The following is a 23,218-nucleotide window of genomic DNA, read 5'->3' as shown; positions in this document are numbered from 1 at the left end:
AGACATTGCCCAGTGTCCCCAAGAGGGCACTGAGAACCAGTCTGCCTGGGAACCACTGTGCTGTCCTCCCTTCCTGCAGAAGCATAGAGTTTTAATGTCCTTTCAGCTGTCACATTGTTCTACAGATGTCATTTGCCATCTGTGAACTCTGCCAGCAGTACCATCGCAGTTACTCATTCGATGTCGTCGGGTTTATTATGGCAGTAAAATTTATACTCGAGACACTGACAACTTTCAACCATAAGAAAATGACTCCTTTTGTGTAGATTTTAAGGCCATATGCCTTTAGTTTTTTTATTTTTACCGTGAAGCACCTGAGTTCTGTTTATGCATTGGATCTAGGTTTCCCAACTGCAGTTTCATAGTCAGTAAACTCACCTACATGTAGAATGCAGTGCCTTCTTTTCCATCTCAGTAGGACCCATCTTGCTTCTTTAATAGTTTGGCCCATTATATTTTCAGTGCCAAAGGTCAAGAGCATAATGGGCTTCAGTCAGCAAAGTAACCTGAACCAGGAGCCACGAAAGAGTGCTACCCAAGGGACTCAGAGGAACAGAATTTTCAAGAACCCATTTCCAGGGCTGGGATTTAGCTCAGTGGTACAAGTGCCTTCCTGGCAAGTGCAAGGTCATGAGTTTGATACCCAGTTCCAAAAAAAAATCCATTTCCAGAACTTAGAACTTGAATTTTCATATATATTCTTTTCTGAAATTAATACAACCCAGAAATTTGCCCACAACCGCATCCTCCTTTACAAAAAACTGCCTTCTTGTACCCAGAATCTCACTAATGGCTTTTGTTATGGAAACGATATTCTCTAAAGTGACAAATAGAGACAGTTAGAAATGATGGCATTGACGTGACAAAAGCGAATGACTGAGTGGTTGGCAGCATCCTTTGGAAGTTAGGATTCCAGTTCTTTGTCTTCAACCAAGGGGAAGGAGGAGGTCTTATAGACTGCTGGATTTTTGAAATGCAGTTTGGAAGATTGGATGAATGACACTGCTGTAAGAGAACTTTCCAATCTCACCAGGTGTGGTGGCACATGCCCATAATCCCAGCACTCAGGAGGTTGAGGCAGGAGGATCACTTTGAGTTCAAGGCCAGCCTGAACTATGTACCAAGACTCTGTCTGAAAAACAACAACAAAGTGAAAACATTCCAGTTTCACCTGCTAAATTATTTGACCAACATTTCTGAGAACTCAGCTATAAAAATGGGAAGATGAAGAAGAGCCAAGGGGCTGGAGGTTTAGCTCAGAGGCATAAGCTCCTGCCTTGCAAGCAGGCAGTCGTGAGTTCAATCCCCAGTACCGATAAAAAACGAAAAAGACAAAAAAAAAAAAAAAAAAAAAAAAAGAGCCAAAAAGAACACTCTGAGTACAGGATTAATTGTTTATTAATCTCCCTTTATTTTATAAAAAATTAATTTCCAATTTTTCTTTTGAAACAGAGTCTCACTCTGTAGTTCAGGCTGACCTGGAACCTACTGTACCCCTGAGATTGTCCTGGAACTCACAGTGATCCTCCTGCCTCAGCCTCCCAAGAGCTGAGATTACAGATGTGTACCACCATGCCTGACTAAAAATGTATTTTTTATGTTTATTATTAATATTTGGAATATATTTATATTGCTTTGATTAATTGTATACTAATGAAGAAATGTTAATACCTAGAGCCTTGGGGTCACTAGAAATAAGAAAAACATTTTCTGTGCCACAGTCTTGTGTTGCAGAGAAATAAGATTAAATGATCAGTAAAAGTCAATATAAAAATTTGGGGGACTGGGGATTTAGCTCAGCGGCATAAGCACCTGGGCGGTCGTGAGTTCGATCCCTGGTACCAATTAAAAAACAATTTGGATAAAATTCTGGAAAGGGGGCTGGGGATTTAGCTCAGGGGCATAAGCGCCTGCCTTGCAAGCAGGCAGTCATGAGTTCGATCCCTGGTACCGATAAAAAAGAAAAAGGCAAAAAAAAAAATTCTGGAAAGAAGCCAGCCACAGTAGTACACATCTGTAATCCCAACACTTGGGATGCTGAGGCAGGAGGAGTGCTGTGAGTTCTAGGCTAGCCTAGGCTATCCAGTGAAATACTGTCTCCAAAAAAACCAAATAAATAATGTGTAAAATAAAAATGTCCATATTTACCAGCTCATATATCGTATCAACCTAAAATGATTTCTGTTTACAATGAAAAAGTTTAGATAGGAAGTTAGGCCTAGAGGTGATGATACTGGATGGGAAACAGGGTGTGTAAGTGACTTTCATGCTCCAGACTCAGAATCCCAGCTTAGCTAGGGGTTTTTAACCTTGCTAGTCTGTATCAGTCCCTTGCTTGAGTCCATGACCCAAACAGTCAGCTGTGACTCCATAATCTGGCATTCAAGGCCTTCCAAAATCAGGCTTCAAGCAAACCAAGGAAGGAGAGGATCAGCTCCACAGTTCACTAGTGATCCGAAGCGAAAGACAGAGTGACTGAGGGCTAGAGATGAACAGGACTTGCACGTCTTAACCCGCCGCATGAGAGGGGGATTATAATTAACAAGGTGTGTGGGGTCCTGCACTCGCATATGGATGCTTGACATATTTTTCAGATACATTCACCCTGCCCTCTGCCTTACTGAATGGCCTCTTTAAAATAGAGTGAACCAAAAAATGTTTTGTCAGAAAAAAATTATTATGACAGACTTAGCTTTCTAAGTCAGGAAGATCCTCGACGACAAAAGTTCTGGGCTGGGCCTCATTATGGTGGATATACTGTGTCCAGTTGAGCAGTTTAGAAGTTTTAAGAGACTCAGCAGGGAGCCAGGTTTCATTCTTTGTAAATATGTACATCCTGTGCAAGAGCAGGGCAAGGAGATTTTATGAATGCTACACCTACCCTGACTGAGGTAGGGTGTGGGGTGGGAAGAGAGGGTGTAGCCTGCTTACAATATAAGGGAGAAGAGGCTTCTTTCCCAGCCCCTTTTGCTCAGGCTGCTTTTGCTGTCTGCTGCCTTGAAGTGTTGCCCCAGTGCAATGCCACCCTGCCTTGAAGCCAGCTGATATGGACTGAAACCTCCACAAACAGCTAAATAAATCTTTCCTTCCTTCATTTTGGGTGTTGACTATTTTGTCCCAGCAGTGAGAGAAATGTCTCATGCAAGTCTGCACTGAGGATCTGCACTGGGAAAGTCCAAAGGTTAGTGGCAGAAGCTAGAAAGTCTGTGCCAGCCTGATGAGGGATCTATGCCAGCAGGCTGAGGGATCTGCACTGGAGCCAGGAAGGGACCCAAAGCACAGACCAGAGCTTCCCTGAAGAGAACCACAGCCGCCATCGGCAACAGCGAGGACCTGAGCTCCTCTGACAGTAACAGCGGAGTTCACACGAGGAAAGCCAGCAGGACAGGCTTCTCCAGTGAAAACAGCAGGCCATCTCCCCTCTGGTTCGCCTCTTAGGCGGTTGTCAATAATCCTCAGGTGGGCCTTCCCCACACAGCATCATGCTGTGTTGTCCATTAGTTAATCTATTACAGTGACACAATTTTGCATAATTGCCTCTTCCTCTCATTTTTTTTTTCTTTTTTTGAGACATCTTACTATGTAGTTCAAGCTGGCCGTGAACTTGCTGTGTAGCTCAGGCTGCCCTCAAAATCACAATGAGTCTTCTGTCTCAGCTTCACGACCATGTCCGCCAAGGAGATGCCTTTAACTTCATGAAGTCCGTATCCCTCCTTGTTTTAAGGTGTTTGATTAATGGAGGCTCACTGAGATGCCCTCGGGTCCTGGGGGCCACTTCACCATGGGTTCCAATTGACCCCCAGTAACTGATTCTCAGTCCAAGGAGCAAAACTCCAGGGTGAAGTTTTCGTTGGTTCCTTGCCTCCCAAGTTTCCCGGTTTTCCCTCCCTCCTGCATGCCTCCCCCAAACCCACTGCACTCCCAGCAGTTGGAGTCCACAGGTGGTGGAGAGACCTTGCTGGCTAATAGAAGAGAAACAGCTGTCCACAGGCTTGGACTGACCAAAGGCAGTGACCATGGCCACTTCAGGGACAGCTTTTCAGACTTGGCAAAGCCCTGAAACTATCCTATGCCAATACAGGGTCCCTGGCTGTGACCATCTGCTTGTCCTGCAGAGCTCCAGCCTCCAAGGTCTTGGCTGGGACTCAGGGTTAAATATCGCACTGCTGGGACTGCTGATGCCTGCAAGGAGGCTCAAGCACCCTCAGACTGCAGCGAGGCGTGGTCCTCCCTGTGGAATACAAGCAGGGCTTCCTCTTTCCTGAAGGACGGTGACTGAGATTCTTGTTCCACTTTTGGCAAGGAACAAAAGTCTCCTCCATCAGCCAGAGGGGAGGGACTAGGTGTAAACTGAAGTTGAAGCCAAATTCCTGTAGCTGAGCAGGGGCTGGAAGGCAGATGATGGGTTTTGATAGATTTTGTTCCCTGGGTTGATAGAGGAGTGTTGACCAGACATAGTAGAGACAGTTGGAAGGTTGGCAGCTTCCTGCTGAGGCACAGAAAGTTAAGAACTGAACATAACTATACAATTATGTGACATCACTTGACTGTACCTAAGAAACACGTAGACTTAATACGGCAGTCCCTATGCATTCCAGGCCTTGCTCTCCGTGGTGCGATTATTCACAGTCAACTGCAGCTCAAAAGTAAAAATGGAAAAATCAAGAAATAAACAAGTTTTAAATTGCAATGTTCTGGGTAGTGTGGTGAAAGCTCATACTGTCTCTTTCCTACCCCAGGAGTATTCTCCTTTTATCCAGTGTATCCACCCTGCATACCCTACCCTCCTGTTACTCATTTCAGTAGCCACTGCAGTCACCAGACCATCTGTTGTGCTTATATTCAGGTACTCTTATTTTACTTGATAATAGCGTCAGTGCACAAGAGTAATGGTGCTGGCACTTGGGTGTAGTGGAGCATGACTGTAATCCCAGTATTTGGAAGGCTGAGGCAGGAAGATCACTATGAGTTTGAGGCCAGTGTGAGCTACCTAGTGAGTTCAAGGTCAACCTGAACTACATAGTAAGACCCCATCTCAAAAAACAAAAACACTACTGGTGCTGGTAATAAAAGAGAACAATATAGTAACAGATATTGCTATAATTCTTCTTAGTGTTCCTAATCTCTTACTATACCTAATCATATCATAGATATGCATACTTTAAAAAACAGTAAATGTAGGATTTGATACTACTATCTGTAGTTTCTGGTACCCACTGGGGATCTCAAAGGTTTCCCCTTACATAGGAGGACTCCTGTAATGTGGACAAAATACTCTGGCATCCACAATCTGAACATAAAGACAAAAATATGGCCATGTCAGTTAAACTGGTGTCTGTAAAATATTACATAATGAAAAGTAAAACATTGATATTTACATAATCTTGGTCACAGGCAAAATATAGTTTACATGAAGTTGGAGGAAAGCCAGCTAGCCTTAGGGTTGTCTCCAAGGAAGGCTCGAGCTGACCAAGGCACCAGCTCATGGACAGGTACACGTGTGCGCGCGCACACACACACACACACACACACACACACACACACACACACACACACCTCTGAGTGGTGCTTCAGCTTTGAACCGGAAGTCAAAGTGGAGTCCAATGGAAGGACTTTGCGTTTGTGTAGTATGTAACTACAGACATGGACATCTGAGAATCAATGTGTGGGATGCAGGTTTGTGGGTTCCCTTGGAAGTGGCTGGTGCTGAGAAACTGTTACTGACCTAAAACAAGGCTTCTGCTTTAAAGGAAATAGTTTATCCTGAGCCAAATACAAGTGACCATGGCATGGGAACATGGGAACACGAATTCAAGTTATTCCAAAATGACATGCTCCCAAGGGGGGAAGTTACATGCTTCTGTCATCACAGAGCATGAGCAGGTGACCAGTCCACACATTCCCCAGGGATGGTGAAGCATAAGGTGGGCGGGCCACGCAAGATAGAGAAGCCCCTTCCACAGGGTCCAGACGTTACCTTACCGTGTTCTTAGCGTTAGGGGCAGTGGGGCTGGAGGACTCCTTTGGAAAATGTTTGGTCAGATGCAAAAGTTAAGAGTCTAGGGGCTGGGGTTTTAGCTCAGCGGCATAAGCGCCTGTCTTGCAAGCAGGCAGTCGTGAGTTCGATCCCTGGTACCCATAAAAGTGAAAAAGACCAAAAAAAAAAAAAGAGTCTAAGATAACCTGAGATAGTTCTAGATCTCAACCTAGACACCCTATCTCTGCCATCAGGATGAGAAGTGGGCAGGGGTCAAGCAGTCTGCAGGCTCTTTAAAGAAACGCAGATGCAGCTTTTCCTGATGACTCCATTCACACCAAGCAGCTTCCCCTGGCTTTGCTTCTGTGCCCATTGGGAGCACTATGAAGAGAGCCCCAGCTGGGAAGTGAGGCCGCTGACCCCGGCAGCACTGCTGGACCTGTAAACTGAGTCAGGACTTTGGGGTTTGGGACAGGCTCTCTGGTCTTTGCCAAGGAGCAGGGAGGCCAGGTGGTGAAAGGGATGGGGAAGAGGCTGACACTAGAGTCTACCACCAAGAATGACCTGGTGGAGGGCACCGCATCAGGACCATGGGGATGTCCAGGGCATTGGCAGCTACACCCCAGCACTCCCAGTGCTTTGTACCTCATCACCATGATTGTCTCCCATCTGAGTGCTAACCAGGCCCGAATCTGCTCAGCTTCCAAGGGCAGACGAGATCGGGTATGTCCACGGACAACTGGCATTGGTGTGTGGGTGACAATTTCTACAGCTTCATGTCCTGGGCACTGTCTGGATTAGTCACTGCCATGTCCACTATATACAGCATCATGATACCGGGTGGATACAATGCATTTATTACTTATATATATGGTGTATGATTAAGAAGGGCATAGAGACATTGGAGAACAAGTTCAGAGAAGTAAGCAATTTGGGAGGGGGAGAAGATTTAATCTGAGACGATATTTAGGGATCTTCCATTTCATTTGGTAATGTTTTATTTTACAAAGCACTGATCACATTATTTTATATCTTTTTCATCTTAAATTTTTCACCATACATTTAAGATACATACATGAGCACACTTATAATCCCAGCACCTTGGGAGGCTGAAGCAGAAGGATCCTAAATTCAAGCCATTTGGACAACTTAGTAACTTAGTGAGATTCTGTGTCCAGATAAATGGATAAATAAACAAATGGCTGGGGATGAAGCTCTGGGTTTCATTCTGATTTCTACAGTCAATCAGTCCATCAGCCAATATGTAATGGGCCATCAGAGCCTATTATTAATTCAAGGTTGCAGCCAAGCAGCTCAGCAGACCGCTTTTTGTGCAAGCAACTCCACAGCTCTGCTTGAGCTCCCCCCCGAAGGCGATGGGTCACCCTTCACCTCTGGTCTGCCTGACCTTGGGCCCTTGCTTCATTGTCCTAGGCATTCTGGTAGTCACTTGCTCCTCGGCAGCCCTCCTGAGCTCAGCTGGAGGTGGAAGACTAACACGGAAGCCTGCCCCTGGAGCATGGGACATTCCCTGCCCCGTGAGCCTTTTGGGAGAAATCCACTGCCTGCCCAGGTGACAGCCCTCTCCCTAGACCTGCCTGCAAATTTACATCAGCTTCAAAATGCTACTCAAGTTTTAAATCTCACTGCTATTTAATCTTTCAGGAGTTTGTGTTTCATGTTCCTGATCATTTTTTCTTTTCTTTCTTTCTCTCTTTCTTTTTTTTTTTTTTTTTTTTTTTTTTTTGGTACTGGGAATCAAACTCATGACCTGGCACTTGCCAGGCCCGTGCTTATGCCTAATTCCTCTCTGGCCATGGGAGCCAAGCAGAGGCTTGATAAGTGCTTGCCCTGTTGGTATCCAGCTGCCACACAGAGATGACTCTTTGTGGGCTGGATGACTGCATGGTGAGGGACTGTGTGGAGAGAGGGCCCATCCTTTCGGCCATCCCTGCCATGGCCCCAAATAGCATGGTGAGACCATGTTACACGGCCAGCCCACGGCCCATGGGCCCAAAGCAGCTGCATTTTCTGAAAGAAAGTCCTCACTGTCTTTCTCTCAGTGCTGTGTCTTAGGGTGTGAAAGTGAAACTGCTGCAGCCATCTTCTGACGGGAGAGATTCTGGAGACTAAAACCAGCACACTGGGGATGGGAAAGTAGAAGGGTATTAGGGGCCCAACCATGAAGCCAACCGTCGTCATCTGAACTTTTATGAGATGGGACTTTTCTTTGAGACAGGATCTTGCTGTGGTGTGCAGACTGGTCTTGAACTCACTTATTAGGTAGCGCAGGCTGTCCTGCAGCTCATGGGGATTCTCCTGCCTTAGCCTCCTGAGTGCTGCCAGTACAGACATACATCACAGTGCCCAACTGGGGTTTTGTTTAAACTATTCTGAGTTGGGTTTTTCTGTTCCCTTCAAAGATTCCTTAGAAAGAAAATAGTAGAGATCACCTATTTTTGTTTTTTTTCCTGGATACCGGGGATCGAACTCATGACCTATTGCTTGCCAGGCACTTATGCTGCTGAGCCCTGAGATCATCTATTTGAATCTCATTTTCTACACAAAGGCACTAAGGGCCAGGTATGGTGGTACATGCCTACAATCCCAGCATTCAGGAAGTTGAGGCAGGAGGATCACTGCGAGTTTGAGGCCAGCCAGAGCTACATAGTAAGTTCAAGGCCACTCTGGACCTCATAGCAAGACCTTGTCTCTAAATAAATGAATACATAAACAAAGGCACTGTTTCCCCTAAGTCTTCACTTCTGCTTCTGATTCCAGCAGTACTGAGTTAGTTCATGTCTTGTACCGCCTGGTGTTTGCTCCTTGACCATAACTTATTCTTCCTGTTTTGGGTTTAATTGTATATCCCCAAAACTCAGAAATTGGGTCTTTGCCAATGTCATTAATATTCCTGGGGCAGGGTGGGCCCCGATGGAACATTCATGATGTCCTAATCAGGAGGGGACATTTGGACACAGACGCACACACAGGGAGGACACCACGTGGAGATGTAGGTAAAGATCAAGGCGCCTCTTCCGCAAGCCAAGGAGCTCACAAGAAGCTAAGGGAGCAGCATAAAGCTGATTCTGCCTCACGGTCCGCCGAAGGAATCAACTTTGATTTTGGATTTTGGTGAGACGAAGCTCTATGTTGTTTATCCCTCCATTTGATGGATGGTGACCTTGGCAAGCTCGTACACTAACTCTTGTCTGGGTGAAGCCCTGATCTTTGCTCCTTCTGCACTCCTGTTCCTGGCATGGTTGGACCTGTCCCAGGTTAGGGAATGGCATCACCAGTCACCTGTGACTGTGCCTTCTGGTCTGTCTCCAGAGTCTACCTTGTGCCAAGTCTTAAGCCTTGCTTTGGAATATCCAATCCTCTGTCTTCTCGATTATCACCACCCCATGCCAGTGGACTATTCCTTTATCTGTTTTCCGTGTCTCTGCCAGGGGCTCTCTGTCCGCAGCCTCTGGGGAGAGAATACATGAAACCTTCCCTTTTCATGCTGTGAAGCTGTCATTCCTGTCTGCTCTGCATCTACCAAAAAGACGCCTGTGCTGTAGCAAGCTCTGAACAAAAGCTCGGTGTGTTCTCACTTGGGTGGTGGTTGTTTATTTCTATAGAATGCATGATCTCTGCTGTTCCTGGTGGGGTTGAGGCTTGGTGGGAACAGCCTCGAGCTGTTAGTGGCAGCTGGGCCACAGCATGGGGACAGCAGCAAGAACATATTCCAGTGACGTCCTTAGAGGTCCTGGCTTCGCCTGTGACTGAGAGTTTTAAATAAATTCTCTCTGTCTCTGACAGGATCTCACTATGCAGTTCAGGATGGCCTCAAACTTGTGATCCTCCTGCCTCAGTCTCTGGAGTGCTGGGACTATAGGTGTGCACCACGACACACCAGCTAAACTCTCTGTTTTGAGGCTGCAGCCTTCCCCCTGCCCTGTGGAATAAGGGGGCAGGGTGCTTTCTACACAAGGTGACGCTTTGGCCATGAGTGACAAAGCCTTGGCCTAGAAAAGCTTCAGGGCACTGGGTGATGCTCTTGCTGGCCCAGACAACCATGCACGTCACAGCATTCTCCCAAAGCTGTCACTGCCATGTGCATGCACAGCTGCCATTCTGCAAAGCAGAGCCCAGGCCGGCAGGTTTCCAGCCCGCCCCACAGAATTGTTGGCCTTCATGTTGAGCCCCCTTTGCAGCCCTGCTGCCTGCCTCTTGGTAAATTTGCCTTATAGTCGGTTTATTTCAGAAATACTTTCTGGTTTTCAGATCTCGAGAGTTTTCTTTCTTTCTCTACAATGGCCTCTGGGCTCCGAGTCACGCCGGATCCTGTTCCAGGGCTTAGGATATTGAGGTAGGCTAGAAGAAATAAAGATAAGATAGAAAGAAAGCCAGACAAGGAAACTATAATTGAAAAATCATATTTTTAAACTGGGCATGGTGGTACACGCCTGTAACAGGATGAGGCAGGAGGATCACAGGTTTGGGTCTATCCTGGGCAATTTAGCCATTTAGGGAGAACCTGTCTCAAAATTTAAAAAAAAAAAGGGTTTGGGATGTAATCTAATGAGAAAGCTCTGGCTTCAATCCCCAGTACCACCACCACCAAAATACTAAAAAATAAAGTAAAATAAAACATAAAATGGTCTTTTAAGACAACTGCAGCTTCAAGACAAAGTTACTGAAGGTTACAATGTCATTTCATCCCTAGGCCTGTTTTTCTTCTAGGTTCCTCATGCCTAAACCCCAGTCAAAGATACATTAAGTCTACAAACTGGGCTTGTGTTTTTTTTGTGATCCTATAAATCCACAAAGTCCATACACTTCCACCCTCAAGGAAACAGCACTGTTAATCGGGTACCTTGTCTGTAAACTTCAAAAACATCTGAAGAGGCTGGGGATTTAGCTCAGTGGTGTAAGTGCCTGCCTAGTAAGCACGAGATCGTGAGTTCAATCCCTGGTACCAAAACCAAACAAACATGTGAACAGTTTGGGTTTTAACCTAGTCCAGTAATAAGTAAACTGACAGACACTGGGGAACATATACCCTAGATCATCCATCTGAGGCTACCCCAAGACCTCGCAAACACCCCAGCCCTAGCCCACGGTCTGCCTTGCCCTCCAGCACCCGCAGCTTTCTGGTTGCATTCCTCTCTGATTGTGTTTAATGAATCTACCTACGCCTCACACTGATGCATGCTGAAATGCCTTTATGTGCTGAGAGTAGTGAGCCCTACTCCATGGGTGGATGGTAGAGGTGGGACGGGCTAAGGGCCCTGTCTCCTCTGGGAGGACCTCCTCAGGTCCCATCCGGCCACACAGTACCAGCTCCTCTCTAGGAGGTGCTGTTTTTAATCCCGGGAGGTGTGAAAACTGCAGTATCAAGTTATGTGTTGGCAGGCTGCTTGGTCAGGTGTGGCTGCAGGAGGGAACACAGGACAGGATTAGAGAGAGGGAAACTTTAGTACCCGTCTAGCTCCTAGACCAGAGGACCCCATGTGCCTGGAAGGTCACATGGGACAACATGAGGGTGGTCAGGCATAAGGGGAGCCCTCGGACCTTCATCCTTTAGTGGAGTTTCTGAGGGAGAAACAAGGCAGGGCAAGACACTTGGGGTAATCAGTTTAGGCTTGGCCGCTGGGACAGTTCCAGGCAGAAGGTGGGTCCCCAGTCAGCAGGGCGATAAAGCCGGAGGAGGACCTGTGCCTGGGTGCACAGGGGCCGTGGTCCGGCTGTAACTGGATTAGTCTGCACATGAAAAGCATGCATGGGTGGGCCCTTTGCAGCTGTCCCTAAAATGGACAAGTCCAGGAGGGGCAGTCTCTCCCTGGCTAGGAAGATTTTTTAAAAATGTCAAGAATATAATCTGCAGAAAATATACACAGTGCATTAAGTAATAAAATCTTCCCTTTTCCAGGACAAAAGTATGCCTTAATATTTACATACTAACATAATTCACTTATGAGATTTTGCAGCGTACCGAAAATCTGCTCAGGTTTTATCTCTGCTTTTTTCAGAGAAGCAGCTTCTGTGCTTTACAAAAAGTGGAAGGGAAGGAAACCGGTGGCTTTCCCCAGAGCCTGTGCCACTGTGGACAACAGTGTCGCCGTCAGCACGCTCCTTTGTCCCTGCTGTGGCTTCACACCGCTGCATTGCTCTCCTTTCTCAGGCTTTTTCTTTAGAGGCCAACATTCGTTATATAATCACTGACCTCTTATTCCTAGTCTTTCCTCTTAACTAATGTGTGTGTTTTGTGGTGCAGGAACCGGCTTTCTTTGTATATTCTTCAGCACTTAACATTCAAGAGCAACTAGGGAGCAGCCGAGCCTCAAATACCTTTTGTGCAAACGGTGCTTTTGTATAAATTAACACAACATCAAAGCTTTTTGAAGACTACACAGATTATCATCGCTTGTATCACTAATATTTACTATTGATTGATTGATTGTCTCTGTGAGACAGGGATTCACTGTGTGGTTCAGGCTGGCCTTTGAATTCACTTTGTAATCCAGGCTGGCCTTGAATTTGCAATTCTCCTACCTCAGCCTTTCAAGTGCTAATATTTTAATTTGCAAATATGCCCATCATATGACATTTTGAAAACTAGATTTTATTTTTAACAATCAGAAAAAACATCATTTTAAACATTTCTAAAATTAGTATTCAGAAATTTTACATTGAATTAACTTGAATTTTTAAAATATTTTGAATAAACCTACCCAAAACTTAAAATATAAAATCATGCCAACCTTATAATGCAAAATTATAATCTCTCTCTCCCTGCAGTGCACTGCTGGCGACTGAGCCCAAGGATGCCTAGGGAAGTGCTCTCACCACTGAGCAATATCTCAGGTCCCAAACTGTGCATTTTCTAGTTACTTCCTCTTTAGCCTTCCAAAAGGGCAGCTAAATGTAAGGTTTGACTTGCCTTTGCTAACTTTCCTTTAATAACATGAAACAAACCAAACTCTTATTTCACGATCTGAAAGTCAAGCCTGTTCTTCCATTTCTTCAGCTCCTAATAAGCACTGAGAAGCAATTTGCATCAGTTCACCACCTACTCCTTGGCATCCCCGATTCCTCCAGCAGTTATTGCGAAGGTGGCTTCATTTTCAGGCATCTCGGGGCTAACAGAATACAAGGGAACAGAAATTTATAAAAAGCCCCGTTTCTATAAATACTGCATTCATGTCACAGGCATCATGCTCCCATCAGTCTGAGTCTCCGGAGACATCTCAGATTTGGTACAGCTAAATGCGAACTGCAGAGTTTACTTGAAAGTATTATTAACCTCCACAAACAGTTGTTTAACAAGTTCTCTCTGTGAGGTTCTGAATGTAGAGGAACATTACCCCAAACTTGGAAATAGGCACAAGAGACAACCAGATATTCTTTCAGTGTGGTGTCAGAAAGCAAGTGGACCCTGGGAGCTTATCTGATTCTGCAGGGCTGTGTACCTTTCTCCAACCAGACTCATGTAGGAGAAACAGTAAATGACTTTGGAAGGAAAGCAAAGATTATTGAGAGCCTGCGATGGAAAGACTACGTTGTCTAGCGTGACCTTCCGGTTCTCCAATTCTAGGAGGCTCTGTGCTGTCCAGAGTCTGGTAGATTTCATAACTTTGTAAGTTATAGCTAATTAAGTGTAATGCAAATTAATCTTGCCCACAAATGTGTAAATTGTGTGAAATGGAATGCATTGATGACTGTTCCACGGACATTGGTTCATTTTTTATCAATTTATAATTCATTTCAGCATTCCTTATTAGAACATGTATGTCAAATGTTTATACTTTTTTTTTTTGGTTTGGTTATAGAATCTTATTGATTTCTTTAGTAACTAATAAGTTAAATAAATTTTGACATTTTCTGTTTATACTAGAGTATTGGTCAAGTATAAATTTTAATATTTATTCTACAGCACTGTAGAGTGAAGGTTAATTTGTAGAAAACCAATAGCAGATGATTCTGTCTGAAAGCAAGACAAATGATTCCAGAATTCAGCAACAGAAACGAATTTCATTGTGCAGAGAAGCAACAGATTTCTTTTCAGCAAAACGGAAAGTTGCAATTTATTTCCTGATAGGGTATTAACCAGGTTTGCATGCAGCAGATTTATTTCAGCATGCCTTTGACTAATTATATAAACCTCTGTTCCTCAAATTATCCTTTGAATTCGTGGTTTCCTCAATAACTAAGTAGTTGAATAAAATCTTTGATACAAGTTCACTTTATATTAATTTGCAAGCAAGGAAAGTTTTTAACTTTTTGAAAATCATACTTAGCATACACTAGACTCTACTGACTACATAAAAATAAGACAGGGTTTTTGTTCTCACTAAGTCCATATGAGAGCTACAGCAATGCAAATATGCCGAATTCTATGCCATAATTCAAAGTAAGCACTGTCTCACAAAATCAGTTTAAATATTGTAGAACTTTTAAGAAGGGAGACATGATGCCTGGTGAGGTTGACTAGGAAAGGTTTCAGAGAAAGTAATTAAAGAGCCAGGGGCTTAGCTCAGCGGTATAAGTGCCTGTTTGGCAAATGTAAGGTTGTGAGTTCAATCCCCGGTACCAAAACAAACAAACAAACAAACAAAAAACCCAAGGTAAATTAAAAATGCCTATGAGGAGGCAGAAATGAGACTATTCCAGCAAAACATAATGATGTGAACAAAATACAAGAATAGAACAATTTATTTTGTGTACAAGAAGAATGACAAATAAGTTATGTTAAGGAGTGTTGTGCTGGAGGTACCTGTGGGACATTCATATAAAGGAATTCTGCAAATAGCTGTAATAATCCTTTAAAACCTGAATAAAGATTAAATTAGAAATAGAAATTTGAAGACCACTGTCTGTGAGAGAGACCCAACTGCTACTTTGTGCTGTTATTAAATCCATGTTATGGTGACCCGTCAGCTGCCATTTTAAAAGAACTTTGCTAATGTTTAGGAGTCAGATTCCCTTATATTATTTCACTTGAACTTTACGACAACTGTACCAGGTATGTATTTTTTTCTTTTTCTTTTTCCTTTTTATCGGTACCAGGGATCAAACTCACGACTGCCTGCTTGCAAGGCAGGCGCTTATGCCGCTGAGCTAAATCCCCTGCCCCACTAGGTATGTGTTATTGCCCATATTTTACAGATGAAAAGACGAGAGTTCAGGGTGAATCATTTTGCCTACGACCACACACTGGTGAGTGAAGATGCCAGGTGCTATGGTTTGGATGTGGTTGGTTCTGAAGGGTTCATGGGTCAGAAGCTTGGTCTGGTGTCAGACACAGGAGAAGAGCCGCAGCCTTCAGCGGGGTGTGTAGCTGCAGAAGGGACCAGCACAGTCCCAGGGAGCGAGCCATCACGGAAGCCTGAGCCTGGCCCCCAGCCACTCTCTGGCTTGTGGTTGGGGAGGTGCTCTTTCCCTCACACGGGCCCCTACCTGAGGCCATTCACTTCAAGGCTCTCGGGACCCCTTTTCTTTATTAATACCCAGTATTAGTTTTTTCATATAGTAATGAATTGACCACAACTAGAGACCAAGGTATTTCACTCCACAGTTCATGTTATTAATCGTATTGCTTCTCAAAGCTTTTGTTTGGCAGTGCTTGGGTTGAACTCAGGAAGCAATCAGCCATATCCCCAGTCCTTTTTGTTAGTCTATAGTTTTTAGACAAGGTTTTGCTGAATTGCCCAGGCTGACCTTGAACTTTATGCTTTTGCCTTGGCCACTTGAAAAGCTGGGATTACAGGTTTGTACCACCATGCCAGGTCAGTTCTTTTGCTTGGACTTTGTGTGGCAGGCTGTTTTATTGGAAGGGTGGAGAAGGGCAGTGTGCCTCTGAGTGCACGGTGGGGAAGGTTGTTTCCCTAGGAAACAGCAGAGGGGACTCCTCTGAAGACAGCAAATGGCCTGTGTATAGTCAGCTCTTGCTGGGCTAAAACTGCAGTAAGAAGGCATACGTGGAATTACAAAACAATTTTTTGGCCTTGTTGGAAACTATTCATTTCACTTCAGAGGGCAGAAGGGAGAATGAAAACTCTCTGGGGGCAGCCTGGAGCTGCAAAGAGAGAAGGCGTGGAAAGCTGTTGTAGAGTTGAACTAAGAGTAGTTTTCTGTTTGTCCTTAACCCAGATTCAGAAGCAATTACTCCAGAAACTTAACTATTTATGTGTCTTTTTATTTGCTGGTAGTGACTTAAAATGTTCTTCTTTGAATCTTTTATAATGTCTGTTGATTTTAGATACGCTAAGGGGATTAGGATAAGTGGGATTTTAATTTGCTCATTTAAAAGTCTGAAAGAGAAAGAAGTGTCCAACTGAGCAGTAACCATGTGACATTTAATGAAAAGGCTGGGTTAATTTTGTTTTTTATTGTAGTACTGGGAACTGGCCCTCATGCATGCTCTACCACTGAGCTACACCCAGTCTAGACTGGGTTGCTTTGTTACATTTGGAGACAGGGTTTTGCTATATAGTTCAGGCTGCACTTGAATTCACTGTGTAGCCCAGGCTGGCCTCAAACTCATGGCAATACTCCTGCCTCAGCCTCCTGAGTGCTGGGATTATAGACCTGTGCTACCATACCAACCTAGGACTGGGTTAATTCTTTTTTTTTTTTTTTTTTTTTTTTTTTTTTTGGTGAGACAGGGCTTCATTATACAGTTCAGGCTGGCCTTGAGCTCATTTAGTAGCCCAGGTTGGTCTTGAGCTGGCAGTGACCCCCTGCCTTAGCCTTCTGAGTGCTGGGATCACAGGTGTGTGTCACCACACCCAACTCTGGTTTAATTCTTATAGTTACTCCTTCATACCTGGAAATTCTTCTGAGAATGCTTTTCTGCTCAGTTTTCGGAGAATTCTTTGCTTTCTTTTAGCAAAACATCTATTTCATTTATATTTATTTAAAGATATCACTGTAGCCATGAGAGTAACTCTAATGAACTAGTTACGACACCTCTAAGTAGAGCATTCTTTAAAGTAGGAAATAGTGTAATGTTTAAAACACATAGGTTTTAGATTCAGATTTTTCTTCTTGTCGCACTTTGTTTACTTTTCCTTCTTTTCAGACTCTAAACCTAGTTCCACCTTTCATTTGTTGTATGAAGTAGCATAATGCATTTATTTGTTATGAAAACATTTATTGAGCACATGCTATAGACCTATTGCAGGCACTTGAGAATTGTAATTTTTTTTTAATAGACAAAGATCCTTGCCCTTGAAAACTTACATCTGGGGAGAGGAAACATAGACAGTGAGTAGTAGACACAATAAATATACCATGTGTTATGTTAGAAAATGAGTGCTACGTGCAAGAAAAATATTTGAGTGAGGGAGATTAGATGTGCGGGAATTTAGAAGAGGTCAGTTGTAACTTTAAATCGGTGGGTCAAGACAGTCACTGTTGAGAAGGTGACACCTGACCAGACTGGAAGCAGGAGCTTACCGGGCAGAGGGCCACACGGGAAAGACTACTGCAGGCAGAGGACCACAAGTGCAAAGACTCCAGCAGGGGCATCCGGCCTGCTTATGGATGGAGGCCCTTGTGTACACATGTGCACCTTTCCTTCTGGGTTGAGACGGCAACCAGAGGGTAAGCAGAGGACAGACGTGACCTTACTTTTACAAAGTTCACTCTGGCTTCTGGTTTAAAATGAATGTAGATGGACACTGTTTACCTAACTGTGTGGGGCCTCACTTGCCTCCTGTACAAGGTGGAGCTAGCGGCCTTTCTTTCTCGGAGTTGTTAGTGATAATGAAACACTACATATAAAGCAGGTGGAGCAAGGCTTAGTACCAAGTAGTGGCTCAGTGGAAGCTATTATTATTAGGATTACCACTTTTTCTACTAAAAAGAATTTTCTCGAGCTGGGCATGGTCATGCACAAATGTAATCTAGGCTATTCAGAACACCAAAGCAAGAAGATCAAAAGTTCAAGGCCAACCTGGGCAATTTAGCAAGACCGGATCTCAAAATAAAAAAAGAAATAGAGCCAGGGGTGTAGCTCAGTGGTAGCGTTCTTGCCCAGCCTGTGTGAGGCCCTGGGCTCCATCTCTAGTACCACAAAAATAAGTAAAATCTTTTTTCTCAAGTCAAGGAAAAGTCTGTGTAAGAAATCATTAGGGAGCAGCAGGAAATGGTATATGCTGTGTGACAAACTAGATTTTGATATTTTAAGCTCCAGTCCAGTTTTGCTATATTGATTCAAGTTTATGGAAACTCAATATAACTAGCTTCCTTGATAATTTACTGTTAAAAATGGTTTGAGAAAGGGTCCCTGAGACAGTGATGTTTAAATTGAAACTTGTAGCTGAGCAAGGTGACATGCACCAATAATCTTAGTGCTTGGTCAGCTAATGAAGGAGGATCATGAATTTGAGGCCAGCCTGGACTACATAGCAAGTTCAAGGCCAGTGTGAGCAATGTGGTACAAACCTGTCTCAGAACCCAAAACTAACCAACCATACCAAAACCCCTGAAACCTGAAAAGCATATGTTGTTAACCTGGCAAAGAGAAAAGAGCGTATATTCCCATACTCTATACTTCCTCAGAACCTGCCTCCCTTTTAACTAGAATTGATGTGACTTCATTATCTAGCTTCTCTGCGGGCTTTGAAAGGTCAGGGACGAGGCATGTGTGCCAACAGAACCTCTGAAACCCCCTGCACTCAGTAGGACCTTTCTGGTCACTGCATGAGTTTTGAGAAGGAAATTCAAGCGCATAGCATCTGCCAGTGGAGTGATTATAGCCTCTCAAGAGCAACCACATGCACAAGAATGTGATGAAGAATAAGAAAATATTTACCTGTCGTAAATCTTGGCAATTCTCAGTTCTCCTCTTCCCTTTCGCAAGCTTATTCTTGTTGTTGAAGCATGAGCCAGAATGTGCCCCCCAATGGGTTTTTTCGGGTCTGCCTGAAAGCTGAATTAATAAAACACCTTTTCGGGTTCCATGATATGGACTATATATAGCAAGATTAGTAATGACAAGGCGCCGTTTCTGTGGAGGAGGGTGGAGCCTGGGATAGGTGTGTGTTCTGAACGAGTAGAGGCTTGTTCCCGAGCCCTGGAGGGCGGCTGGGGCTGGGAGCCACTGCACACCCCTGCCACCTAGTTTAGACTTCTAAGATTCTTATGATGAATAGTTCATGTTTACGTGACATTTTACAAAGAAAGTACTGTTTAAAAACACACAGAAAATATTATTTATTGTCTTAAGATAATTCTTGGAGTTAGAAAAATGTTCTTTATAAAATACAAATAATTCATTCACCAGAAATATTTTTAATGGTCTATTATGCATTAGGTATTATTCTAATCTAATGAATAAGAATCACCCAGCGGTACAAGTGCCTGACTGGCAAGTACAAGGTCCTAAGTTTGATTCTCAGTACAAAAAACAAAACAAAACAAAACAAAAGAATCACCCACTCATTTTCCATGAAGCTATGTAAATGAAAAGCAGATGGAAGCCAGGCATAGTGGACACACCTCTAATCCCAGTACTCAGGAGGCTGAGATAGGAGGATTGCCCCAAGTTTCAATCTATCCTGGGCAATATGGTGAGTTCAAGGTCAGCCTAAACCACATACCAAGAGAAGGAATTGAGATAGTCAGCAGGCTGGGTCATTTTATCAGGCAATTGAAGGTACAGTAAGGCAGTAAAGCCATCTCAGTGGGATAAAACAGCTAAAGAGGTGAGCTGCTTTGATAACACTCACAGCTCAATGCCGCTCTTTTTAACAGAGTGGCTCTAAATTTTCCAGGTTACCTTAGTATGGGTGGTTCTTCATGATCTTAAAATAACCTGCCCTGTAGCAACAGGCTACTTGAGGCCCTGATGGCGTTTGTAACTGGGCTGTGAACTCTGAGGCTACAATGATTTATGCTTTTCCCCCCGCAAATCCATTTTATTTCCGCTTTTCTAATGTACTTTGCCTGATCTGCCTTTGGTACTTTGACTCACTCTCCCCTCACAGCCTTACTGTCTTCCTCAGTCTATTCCCTTCACTAAGCGGCTTCAGAGTCAGTGGCACTGAACTTACTGTGCAGCAACCAGCTACACTGTTTTTGCTCAGACATGTTTCCTGGGTGTAAGACAAGGAATCTATGAAAATTTCAAGGAGAAAACATTTTTCAAAGAGAATATTGGATTGTAGAAAGATAAATGCTCTCGCAGAAATTAAACACAAATACAATGGAAACCAGTTGGAAATTTCTTCAAGAGTAGATTAGAAAGAACAGTCAGGGTTCACTACAGGGACAGAGAGAAGTTTAAGCAGCTGTGTTAGTGCCTGTCACAGGTGATCTCTCAACACTGTGCAGTGATTCTCCGAGTGACAGTTTGCTGTCACTGATTACGCTGTGAAGAACCTGAATGTCAAGAATGTTATCCCCAACAGGAGATGAACCAAATGCAGGAATAAGTGATAGGATTTGCAAAAAGGTTACGAGAATTACAGGAAAGATATTGTAGGATCAAAAAGTTTTCAACAGTGACCCATAAACTAAGAAGTTATATTTACTCAAGATAGTGACACCGTGTAACAGAAAATGAACCCCCCGGCCAGGCCAGTAGACTTCAGTTTCTTAGCTGCCCAGGTAATAGTTCCTGTTCAGTTCTGGTTGCTCCTGTCTCTTAGAAACGGCTGCTCACTGTGACACATAGCTGGTCACAATGGCGCACATTCCCTAAGCCAATTCCCAACTGACAAGCCATCCTGCCTCTGTGCTTCCTGCTTGCTTATCTCAGATGAACCCCAGACCACCAGAAACCAGGGCCTGATATTTTGGGTTTGATCCCAATTTGTGCCTGTCGATGTAAATAAACCTGCCTCCAAATCTGGGTATCATTTCAGTGTTTCTGGTTGCAGTTGCAATAGCATATAGCTTTAACTGAGAGAATTTCAAGTCAGTTCGAATTTTGTTTATTCCATAAAATGTTCAGAATTTTGTGTAGAATTTTGATATGTCTCTTAATGTTCCTTTAATATTTTGATAATTCAATAAAAGATATAGACTCTCTTCCAGCAAAATGCACATATACATATATATAATAGTTATAATAGTTTACATTTGAGAAGATTCATGACCTTCCCTGCGCACAGGTAAATTATCTCAGTGATTATAATTATTTGTTTTCTTAATCACAATCCCTGCTGGTATATGTGAATAATACTAATACAAGTACCTAAGATTTACTGAGTCCTCACTGTATGGCAGACTTTATTTTAAGCCATCCAATTATTTCCCTTTGCTTGGATTCCATACTTTAAGTAGCTACAGTTTAAATTCTGGATCCTGAAAGAATCTACTTACAGGGTGAGAATGGTCTTAAGGGCTCACCCAAATCCAATTACAGCTACATTTTTTTCTTATCAGTACACTCGCCCTCTGGATTTATATTCATCCTAATGCACCTGATGAATGGACTGGTTTTCAGTAGGCTGACCAAATCAAACCTCTGCTTTTGAGGCCGAGACCATGACTTGTGGTCAGTTCACCAAAGTACTAGACACATGCCTGCACCCCCAGGGGACAGTGTGCCAGTCAGATGCACTCTGGTGGATGGGCTTTGGGCCTAGACTTGAGTTCAACCTCTGCCTGGTCGGCTGTGTGACCTCAGGAAAACTGTTTGACCATTCTTCACTTTAAATGAGGAACAACAGCTGTACCTAACTGATAGGAGGTTGTAAGAACAAGACAAAACAATTCAGGCAAATTATCTCAGTGATTATAATTATTATTATTTGTTTTCTTAATCCTGATTCAAAACTTACTATCTATTTACTTTGGGCTACTTATTTTTATGAACCTCAGCTGTTTTTGTTGTTGTTTTTGGTACCAGGGATGGAACCTCAGGATTTTTGTTTGTTTTTGCTGTTATTTTCACAGTAAAATGGGAGTAAAAAAGACTTTACCTTTTAGAAATGTTGTGAGGAATCAAGATATGCTTAATGCAATTCATCGGAAGCCTACTATGTGCCAGGAACCATGTCTACTTTATTTTTATCACAGTCTTGGCACATAAGAGCTCTTCAATAAATGGAAACTATCACGGTTTAAATGCTTCAGTTTGAACAACCACTCTCTGAGTGAAATGTAGACCAAAAACCTTAAAGTTTTCTTTTCTTGGTCTTCAAACTTTCTGACTATTCTCACAGACTTCACCACGTCTTGAGGTGAAATACAAGAAGGTGTAATAGCACTCCACATTCTTGTGGAGGGCTTTAATTTATTTCTATTTCTGACCAAGTTAAAACAGCATCAGAAAGCCACCCACAACCCTCTGTTAGCTTATTCACTTATTTTCTCTCCTTTTGTATTTTATTCTCCTCTCTATTCCTTCTTCCTCAGGAGACTGGGAGCACAGTGAGGAGGAGGAAGAGGAGGAGGAGAAGGGAGAAGAGAAAGAGGAAGAGGAGGAGAAGGGGCGGGGAGGGTATCAGGAGTAAAGAGAGACTGAGCTAGATTAACCCTTTCCCCTCTCTGGCTGAACAGAGTGGTATATCCTCAAGGGTAGGAGCCTGGATACCCTGGCCTCCTAACTTTACATTAGAATGCTAAGGTCACAGAGTGTCAAGTTATAGCATGGGGTGGAATGGGAGGATAGTACAGTAACAATCAAAGAGCATCAGCTCTGAAATCAAAGGTACCTAGTTTCAAGGCCTGGCTTCCTTTTATTTTTTGGGTACCAGAATCGAACTTATGGCCTTGCACTTGCCAGGCAGGCACTGAACCACCACATCCCTGGCCTGGCCTCCTTGTTTTTGAACTGTATGGCTGGACAAGCAGTGAGTACTCTGAGCCTTCATTCCCACTGTTATAAATCAGGAAAATTCATAAGTCCTACCTCAACCTTTGGTCTGGATGAGAACCTTCAGGAGCACAGGTTAGGCCAAGGCAGAGGGACAATAGGCATTCCTGGTGCCTCTGACTACAGATGGGATTTTTGAGAAGGGGTTCATTGAGGAGAGAAAGGCTGAATGAACTAGCCCAAGAATGAGGAGGAGGCTTTGAGAACAGGGGAATGTGGGGAGATGGGAGCACTGCCAAGAAAGAAGAATTTTTGGGTGAGTGAAGAAATGGTTTTTTAAAGAAGAGTATGTTTAAGAAGTTTTGTTAAGTAACATTTCCCTCTGTCTGCTCCCAAAATATGGGGAGGGGGGGAAATCTATGGTTTTCAATATTTTGAAATGGAATTCTGGGGGCTTCTGGAGGTAGGAAGTAATGCATCTG

General features: G+C 43.6%; 1 protein-coding gene across 1 annotated transcript in view; it reads right to left on the bottom strand.

The window, feature by feature from the left end:
- Positions 1 to 6,957: 6,957 nt before the first annotated feature.
- The window catches only part of Dmc1 (DNA meiotic recombinase 1), a 40,114-nt gene continuing 23,853 nt past the window's right edge, over positions 6,958 to 23,218 (bottom strand). The window contains exons 13-14 of the mRNA XM_003470496.4: positions 18,786 to 18,902; positions 6,958 to 13,107 (exon numbers count right to left, since the gene is read on the bottom strand). Coding sequence (XP_003470544.1) covers positions 13,038 to 13,107; positions 18,786 to 18,902 — 187 coding nt within the window. The 3' untranslated portion in view covers positions 6,958 to 13,037. The remainder of the gene's footprint in view (positions 13,108 to 18,785; positions 18,903 to 23,218) is intronic.

The sequence above is a fragment of the Cavia porcellus genome, unplaced genomic scaffold (genome assembly GCF_034190915.1).
Source record: "Cavia porcellus strain 051 isolate PalLab524CR breed Dunkin Hartley unplaced genomic scaffold, mCavPor4.1 scaffold_40, whole genome shotgun sequence".
Lineage (NCBI taxonomy): Eukaryota > Metazoa > Chordata > Mammalia > Rodentia > Caviidae > Cavia > Cavia porcellus.
This window is presented reverse-complemented; position numbering and strand designations above follow the sequence as displayed.